General features: G+C 40.2%; 1 protein-coding gene across 1 annotated transcript in view; it reads right to left on the reverse strand.

The window, feature by feature from the left end:
• Positions 1-7,049: 7,049 nt before the first annotated feature.
• The window catches only part of LOC101856836, a gene marked incomplete in the record, with an annotated part of 13,395 nt that continues 10,531 nt past the window's right edge, over positions 7,050-9,913 (reverse strand). The window contains 1 exon segment of the mRNA XM_005107001.3: positions 7,050-9,086. Within this exon segment, the coding sequence (XP_005107058.2) occupies positions 7,648-9,086 (1,439 nt within the window).

The following is a 9,913-nucleotide window of genomic DNA, read 5'->3' on the forward strand; positions in this document are numbered from 1 at the left end:
GTCCATACAAATCATTTCAGCCAACATCTCATCAAGAGCTTTTTGTCTTGGGGAATCCTTGTGATATTTAGATTTTCTCTCAAAAGCATCGTTGATCTTTTGATCAACCAGTTGAGGAGTAGAACTGAAAGACGTTGATGGCCCTTGCTCTTTAGTTGTTTCTGTGACCTTGGGTGTCAGTCTCTAGCGTTTCAACTCCTCCTCTTTCGCAGCAAAGACTAATTTGTGTTTGGAGTTTAAGTGCCGTCTCATAGTCGTGGTATCTCCAGTGTAGCAAAAATGGATGCTACAAAGGTCACATCTCACTTGGTTTGAACTCTGTTTTGAAAAAAAACTTCAAACAATAGATGCAGGCATGGTCAACAAAGTAATGAATTGTTACAAACAAGCAAATTCAATACAAAAGTTCATCCAGGAAATCTGGCAAAAACCTGTACAGAAACAATAATTCGAGTGAAGGAAGATCACATGTACATGTAGACTATGTTTAAAAAGAAAAGAAAGACCGGCGGTGGTTTCCGTAAATCGGTTTCAGTTTGAATCCTGCTAGTTCTACGCCTGTGATAACTTTTAATTTCAGTTTCCGCTCAAGTCGTATTTTTCAAAAACCCTTGGCCTAGTCTACTTTCAACTTTCAACGCTAGGCCTAGATTGGGCCAATCTAATTGGCTAGCCAGTGCATCCGGTGTTTATACAGATAGGTTCCTCTCCTACATTACTGCACAAAGCAAGGTTACACATTTCTGTAAATAAGTAAAGCGCATGTGTTGAGAGTGCTTTAGATTAATTAAGATTGTATAAAAAACTAAACCACAGCAGGTTGTTTCATCCAGTAGTATGCCATTGTGCAAACTTTCGAAAGAATCAAAGTAGAATCTCGCACCCTTCACATTTTTAAAATGGAACGAAAAGCCCGTTACACCGGCCCGGCCCGTTTAGTACGATCTGAGTACAGTGCGGTGCAGCGCGCAGACAGCGCACGGGCTGGGTCAGCCCGATCAGCGTTAACACAGTCAGAAAGGTACTGTACAACAATGCAAAAATCAAATCCCACATCCTTGAGAAAAGTTGCTTTGCTTTTGCCCTTTTTTTTTTTTTTTTGGTGGTCAATTAAGAAATTAGTTACAAAAAGCTAATTGAATCGAGCGAAAGCGAGTGACTGATCGGCCCGTTTCGGGCTCTCTGAAATGGTCCGGGCCCGTGATCACATGACTATGATCGGGCCGATCGATCTCAGGCCGGGCTTTATCACGGGCTTATCTAACACATTTAACATCACGAAAGGGCTCATTTCTGCCAAGAATTTCTGAAATGCATAATGTGTATCAGATTTCTTCTGTAAGAAATAAACATTGCATAAACCAGAAAAGTCATCAACACAACGAAGTGCATTATATTTGAAATTGTCCTTAGCAGTCGGTCCAATTGTCCGGCTAAGTCAACATGAACCTTTTGAAGAATTGCCCTGGCACAAGTGTCAGATTGTCGATTTCTTGTCTGAGTCATTTTACCTAAAAAGGCACACATCACAATTGTCATTTTCATCAGTTACTACTGGATCCTTGATTGTCATACCATTAACCCATTGTTACAGTGTCCAAGAATATTGTGCCACTCATCCAATGAGCGTACAGCATTTTGGTGGTGAAGTGAATTTAAGTTGTACATGCCACCTTTCTTTTTTATTTCAAAGTTAGAATTTCCACTCGACAGAATTCCTGAATCCTTGAAAAACTCAATTTTTGTGTCAGAACTTTTTCCAACAGAGGATGGAACAGAAAATATATCCTGTGAAAAAGTAGGAATGTACAGTGCATTTTTCAGGGTAACTTTGTGAACAATACCCTGGGTGTCACAGAGTGAAATCACAGCGTCACCTTGTCCATGTGCCATGTCTGTCAATCTCCTTCCATCTGCTAATTCAATGACGAGATTTGTCTCCTTCCATTTGCTAATTCAATGACGAGATTTGCAGGCATAAATGGATCGTTGAACGTGACAAATTTGTTTTTGTCATTGATAATGTGAGATGAGACACCACTGTCGAGGAGAAGGGTATCAGCGACATGAACTTCATTATTTTTGGCGTTGCTCCCAACGAAGAATGTAAAGTCATTTGATTCACTTGCGCTGGAGTTAACGTTTGACAAAAGACGACTTAAATTCCCTGCAGTATTTTGTATCATGATTCCTAACTTTGCTGTGGTCGCACCATCTTTTTCGATTGCGGCAGCACTGAGTGTCATGCGTTTTTTATTTACACTCATTGCACCACCTCGACTGTGCGGGTCTGGTTTAATGATCCCTTGCCGCTGCTATGGGTGACTGTTGATGTCGTCCTTGAGCATTTGTTCTGGAACGAATATATTCATAAAAACTAACAGAGCGTTCACATTCCCCTCGGAGCAGTGCCACTGACTGAAGTGTCTTTAGGCCATTCCCAAAGGGGGGACATTTCTCGTTCAAGCATAGTTGAATTGTAAATGGGCTGACTCATGTCACGCTCATAACTGTGCCTGATCTACAACAGGGAACTGCTGCTTTTTCTTTCCTGATCCTTACTATTGTCATTTTCCTCTACTTCTTTTGTATGTTTGTCACTCTCTTGTGACCTGCTATTTAGGGGTGCCTTGATAGTCGAAGCAGACCTTGTGCTGTTGAAGCTAGAGAGGTGAGCAGTCTAAGTCTGATTCCCTGTAAAGACTTCTCTGTTGACACCCACCCCTTGGCGCTCATATGACCTTATGCAGTTGCGAGCGCCGTAAAACCCTCTACTATTTTTTTTTTTAAAGAGCGTTCACTGCTGTCGGTGACTGAATCTTCTTGATTTTTAAGGCTTTCTTTGAATTCAGCAAATGTCTGAGCCTTCTCACGCTGAGTCGTAACAGCAATGAAAGGCTGGTAATGCGCTGGCAGTCCTTTCAAGACCATGACGATTAGAAGTGAATCACTGACAGTCTCACCGTCTTGTTTGAAAGAATATGCAGCAGTTTCAGCACAAATAAATAGTCTGTCATGCTTTCGCCAGAATGATTAACAAGTGAAGTAAGTTCATTGTATAATGAAATGATTCTCGACTTGCCTTTGGGAAGATAATGGTTTAGTAGAATCTTGAGAGCTTGTCTTCCGTCAGCCTTCGCATCTCTAATGATTAAGGACAGAGAGCGGTCATCTAATATAATATTTGAACGAGTTCTGTGTAAGCTTCTTCATTCTGATCAGAGTCAACATCGTCGATCTGTTCATGAAGGTTTTTGAACACAGCATTTAACCCACGGATTCTCATGTAGCCAAGAAATTTTGTCTCCCTTAACTCGTATCTGTGCTCATCACCACAGAATACAATGGGTCTTTGATGAGTCCTGGGCCCATAACCTGTTGGTTGGTGGGTGTTTGACATAGTTTAGAAACTTAAGACTTTGTGGATTAAACTGGATTACATTTGTTCATTCGTTCAATAAAAATAGGTAGACACCGCGTTGTGTTCTTTCCACTTCAACTGGATAGAACGAATAAACAAATGTAATCCAGTTTAATCCACAAAGTTTTAAGTTTCTCCACTATGTCAAACACCCTCCAACCAACAGGAGGAGGGCAAGCTAGTAGAGAGGTGACTAACTACCTAATGTCTTGTGGGTTTTTTTTATCTCTAGTGTGTGCGAGTTGTGAAGAAATGTCATGAATGGTATTTGTTGATAATATGTGTGAATGCATGTACCTGTATGTGGAAATTTATGTGGTTCATTTTCCTATGAATATGAATAAAGTCGAAATGGTCCTGTCTGGTAAATTGTGCAATTTGAAAGATCAATTATTTCTCAATCCTGTCCCATAATCTGGCTGTATGATGTGGTCTACAAATTGTTTTATGATTGATAAGTGCAATAAAATACAAACTAAAATGTACCTTGAATTTATGGTTTTTGTTTTTTAATTTATTTATGAATGTATGTTGTGTGTTACATAATCATGTCCTATTCAATAATAGAAGCAGAATTTGTTTTTTCACTCTTGTCGCCATCATCATCATCATCATCCCCTTTCTCAACCTGGCCCATGGTATTGATTGGTCAATGACAAACAAGTTTCACTTTTCCCTATCTTGGGCTGGTTTCTTGACATTATCATTATATGCCTTGTCTTTCCATTTTACTGTATTTTTTCACTGTAGACCATAGCTATCTTTTCTTTGTTGTTTTTTTTTTCTCTTAAAAAACCCCCAGCCTCTTGCACATTCAGTTGCTTTCTCGTTTTCATTGTCAGTTTTGATGGATTTAGTGGGGGATGAGTAACTAAATGAAAGAATAGCTCAGATGTTTCAGTATACATTACACCAGAACCCTTTAAAAAATGTTTTTCAATTGAGGTGGGGGACCGACACAATTTAGATCATTTGGGGCGTGCTTCTGACCCCGAATGTCCAGGCTGAGAGGGATGCGTACGATACAGCATCCCAGCAGAAAGACCGAGATACTTGATACAATTCTCCTCACTTGGTAATCCAATTCAACTTTGTTTGTTGTTTTAGTAAGAGTTTTACGGCACTTGCAACACAATAAGGTCATATAAGCGCCGAAGATTAGAGGTGTTACAAGAGAGTAACAAACATAAAAAAGAAGGAGGGAAGATAGAGACTTTAACTTTAACATCATTGTCAGTATATAAATTTTATAAAAATAATCAACTTTCGATTTTTTTTTCTTTATAAATTTGTAAGCATTTTTTTATCCACGTCAACACAATTAGTATTAGAGTATTGGAAGCGGGCTTCCGATCGTGCCTGTCAGGATCAGCCCGGGCTTTTTGGGGGGTTACAGAGATACACAGCATCCCAGCAAAAAGACCGAAATACGCGTGTACACGATAACAATTTCTTCGAACTCGGGTCTCCTGCGTGTTGCAGTCGCCGGTAGATACACGTCCTGTCTGGCCTCTTCTGTGCTGTAATGTTGTTTCAGAGTCAGCCTTCATGGGAAAGAGAGATTAACCTTCATTGATTTTGATGCCCATCTATGAGACCGAACTAGGGCTGCTGAGTGCTATGGAAAAACCTAAGACAACCCACATGATTCTGAAACACCATAGGCAGACAGTTTTCATAATTTCTTAGTTGATACGAACCAGAGTCGCCCGCTCCACATTTCAGCATGATACCAACCTTTTGCGATGTAATGGTTAGGCTTTTCACCTCACACACAGAAGGCACGAGTTCAATTCCCTCTTGATCAAATGTTTTTGGCGCTATTTTTCAACTCAAATTTTAATTTTTCCAGCATCATAGTTGGTTTCTAAACTTTTAGATGATGAATTCCCTTCTTTTATAGTCAAACAATGTGATTTGAATGTTTGTGTAGAAATGTCATAGCCTAACCTTGGCACAATGGGTGCAATATAAGAGAATTTTATGAAAATTCTATTTTCGGTAACAATTATCACCAAAATACATGTAATTTTCCATGTGCCACCAAAGAGTTAATATGGGTCCAAAATTATTCATTTTTTGTCTGTCATGACCAGAAATGGACATTCTTTTAGAAAATCAATAAATTTTGGCTCAATCTGATCATACTTTTTTTTTTCCTCCTTTTCTAAAATGTTTGTCAGTTTTATTTAAAATTTGTGAGGCAGCGTAGTGAAATCAGGCGCTCGTCAAAATAATGAAAGTCAAGAAATTATCATTTTCCCGCAGGTTTGGGTATTTTTATCGAATGTTTTTTTTTGGTTCAACACCTTTCATGCCCATTAAAGAGCACATTTGTGTGCGGATTTTATCGAAAAACGTTGATCAAAGGCAGAAAAAATGTAAATTTTCAGATTTTATAGGCTCTCAAGCTAAAGAAATAACTCATCTTTGGAGGCCATTTTCTCACTAATTTTACCTCTGAAACCAGATGACCCTCCCCTCCTTCAATTTCAATCACACATAATATCTCGACTTCTATTCAACACAGATGGATATTATTTTCACCCAAAACAAGGAAAATGGATAGGTCTTAAGATGATACCATCAACTCCGTTTGCCCAAAAATTGACGAGACCCTGATTCCACCGCGTCGTGCCACATTTGGTTCACAATCTATTTTTAGTAACAGTTAAAGTAGGTCACTGCTCAAAGCAGACATGAAAAAAATTAAATTTTGTCGTTTTACTGTATTCTACATTCGACTTCCTTTACATTGATACAGAATAAGCCTGGGTATAGTACAAGACTAACTCACACCAGGGCAAAGACCTGAAGAAGTTGTGAATCAAACAAATTCTCGCAAAAAATATGCAAACCCGAGTTAAGGAATGGCATTTTATGTGTCAGAAATACTGTAATTTTCTTGTTTTTATCTGTTGTAACAATTCTGGACTTGTGTTTAGAAGGTGGCAAACTTGTTCATGTTTTTCTCTACGTCAGTCTATACTGTGCGTCCATAAAGTCCTGACATTGCATTGTGACCTAATTTTCTCTATTTTTGTGTGTTTATTTCCCATTGTTGTGCTTGGTTAGAATGTGAACATTTCTACTGATGAACATTTGATGTGTTTTGAAACTACAATAAAATAGAGAAAAAATAGGCCATAATGCAAAGTCAAGACTTTGTGGACACTTTATTTGCGTAGGGGAGCCCACTTGGCAATTTTTAGTTGCTTAAAAGTCCAAAACCACCCAACCATATTATTATGACTTCCAACTTTACAGGGTTCATTAGCGGTGGTTGAAGAGTGCACATGGCATTAATAATTTATAACTTCAAATTCTTCTTCTAATTTTGAAAAAAAAAAATTTCCACAAGTGATGCATTCTTTTTCTCCATAGATTAAAAATCTTAAACATGTCCGTTTTCGCTTTAACCACTGTGAGAATGATTAATTTCTGTTTTGAGAGTATAGATCATGTAGACCTTCTAATTTTTTGCACCCTCAAGATTTATTGCTCCATTCCAGTAGAGTGTAAATATAGTAGGTCAATGACTTTCAGTTGATATTAATGCACCGATCATTCCTTTCATCGAAAAGGGGCCCGGCTAGTTGATTGATAAAAACAAAACAAACGTCTTGTCTTCCAAGTGAAATTCATTTTACTGTTGAAATGGAACATTCTCTTCATCAGGGACATCGACAACATTAATCACACGCCCACATTTACCGCTTTACAAACATCTTCTACCTGACTTGTGTACTAACGTGGAGCAGAACAAAGGTTTAAACAAGAACAATGAAGAAACTACTGTTTACAAAAATCACAATCTACCCATTCAATCATCCCATTCACACGAAACTACATGTACCTTGCAACCTCCATGCCTTCACAAACACCACACAAATCAATAACAGCACTCTTTCCAACAACAGCATTTGCAGCCAACTTGCTTTTCTTGGCAAATCTGCCTGTGCGACCATGGCCTTTTGGGCGACCTTTCGTTCTTACAGGCTCAAACTTTAAACTAACAAAAACACTCTCTCTCTCTCTCTCAGAAACATAAACAATAGCAGCACTCTCTCTATCAGACACAACAAAAGCACTCTCTCTATCAGACACAACAAAAGCACTCTCTCTAACAGAAACATCAAAATCAGCACTCTTTCTATCAATTGCACTATCAACAACAGGGGTATTCAAGACATCAACGACGTCGTCCTCAAAAATGCAACCTGTCCTCAACTTCCATTCTCTCCATTCCTCCAACCACATGTCAACTCGTGCAACACTGATATTCTCCTTTCAAACTCCTCCTGTCCACAATTCACACCTACTGCAACCAATTCTCTGCACGCCTCTTTCATCACATCTCTTTTCTCCAACTCCGACTGAACCTTCTTCAGAACCACCTGAACCTGATTGTTACTACCACTGCTTACTTCACCAACATCACTCACACAACAGTCTAACAATGATTGCTTTCGGAACCTAGCAGGGAACAGCTCAACAGGGCAGACATTCTGATGTTGGCAAAGAGCCAGCAAGTGCCAACACGGCATGGTCTTCTCGATGAAATACGGGCACTTGCACGTCCATCCATCGACTGGCACTTCATCCCGGATTTCATCAGCACTTCCCAATGTCACAATCGACTTCGACTCCACACAGTATCTACACTTGGTGCTGTGCAGCTTGTTAAGCTGGTGAGCCAGTTCATCACAAGCATACGGGGTCAATACCTCATATGCCTGTGACAAAATCGGCCCAGCTGCATCAAAATTCGGTCGGAACACCTTGGCACGCAGGTGCATGTCAATAACTTTGTGGAGCAACTTCTTTTCTTCCGTCTTGTGATAGGCCAAAAGTGATCTAAAAAATTCTGACAGGCTCATTTTTGAATTTGCAAGGGTTTTCAAAGTGCGATTATGTCGCTCCACAAAGCTGTTGGTCATGTTGCCAAACATGACAAGGCGCTTTGTTTGATGGTGGGCCCACATGTGCCTGACTGGCAGCCAGTTTTTCTCCAGATAGGTGCGAAAAGCACCCAAAGGAATCTTCTCGAGTCCGCTCTCAAAATCAGTCTCACTCTCACTCATCACCAAGTCACGACAAATCACATGCATTTTTTCTCTCACCCTCTTCTCACAGTACTTATCAACCGCCTCATCCAAACTCTTGCACACGTGGAACCGACATAAAACTAAGTCACACTCACCCATTGTCTCTTTCAGCGCCCCAATCTCACTCGCATCTTTGTCAACAACAACAGTTTTCACGCTCACATCCTCGTTCATTCGCACAAACTCACCAAACAATGAAGACAGTGTACTCATTTGCTCATCTCTCACAACACCATACCCCACACATTGTCCACAATTATCCCCATCCACAACTGAAAACACAACAATGGGATAAGCAAACTTATTTTTACAGTATGTACAATCAATAAACAAACAATCAGGGAAGGTCTGGAGGACCTTGCGCATGCGGGAAGTCTGCACAAAAATAGGCAAACAACAAGTCTCGCTGTCTGTGGTGATGCTGAACCTTCCCTCCTCATTGTCTACCATCTCCTGCAAAACCTGCAGGACCTGTTCCTCTTCGGAGAGGCCCTCTGAGGCAACCAACTTCGCTTTCTGTCGAAAGTTATGAATGTCCTTCACCTTCACGTTCTTTCCTGAAGAAAAAGGATAAACGTAATGAGCGAAGTTACAAACTGCATGAGGAACCCATTTCTTAACGCTAAAGCAAGTCTTAAACATTCGGGCAGGCGCTCCCGCATGACAACGAAAGCAGGGAGCCATGCGAATTCCCCCAAACGACACTAGGTAATTAATCATTTATAAGATTGAGAACCCTCGAGGAAAAGTATGTGTGTGTGTGATAGAGAGAGAGAGAGAGAGAGAGAGAGAAACAGATTGACAGATAGACAGAGCGAGAGAGGGGGAGAGAGAGAGAGAGAAAGAAACAGAGAAAGAGACAGACCGACAGACAGACAGACAGAGAGATAGACAGAGCGGGACATGGGGAGAAAGAGAGAGAGACAGACAGAGCGAAAGAGGGGGGAGAAAGAGTGACAGGGAGAGAGAAAGACAGACAGAGAGACAGACAGCGAGAGAGGGGTGAAAAAAGAGAGATAGAGAAAGACAGATAGACAGACAGCTAGACAGAGAGGGAGAGAGAGGACAGAGGAACACTGGAGAACGAATAGTTTTGGTGAAAATTAAACCGATTATGCTTTTAATCATACGATATTTTTTTTTTCTGATCTATAGTGACAAAGTAATGTACCTGCGTCCTTTTGTTTATTACAATGTATTTTAACTTAAGGCAAAGTCTTACAGTTTATGTCCAAGGGAGGCAGGGGAGTTGCCTAAAATATGCGATAGAAACCACAGGTATCCTACTTTGTTCAAGGCCTAGTAACCCAGTGAACTAGTACAGATGGCACTACATTTCCTCAAGTTATGATGGCATCCCTGAGCACCGGGTATTTACTGCCAG

Source organism: Aplysia californica, unplaced genomic scaffold (assembly GCF_000002075.1).
Source record: "Aplysia californica isolate F4 #8 unplaced genomic scaffold, AplCal3.0 scaffold00568, whole genome shotgun sequence".
NCBI lineage: Eukaryota > Metazoa > Mollusca > Gastropoda > Aplysiida > Aplysiidae > Aplysia > Aplysia californica.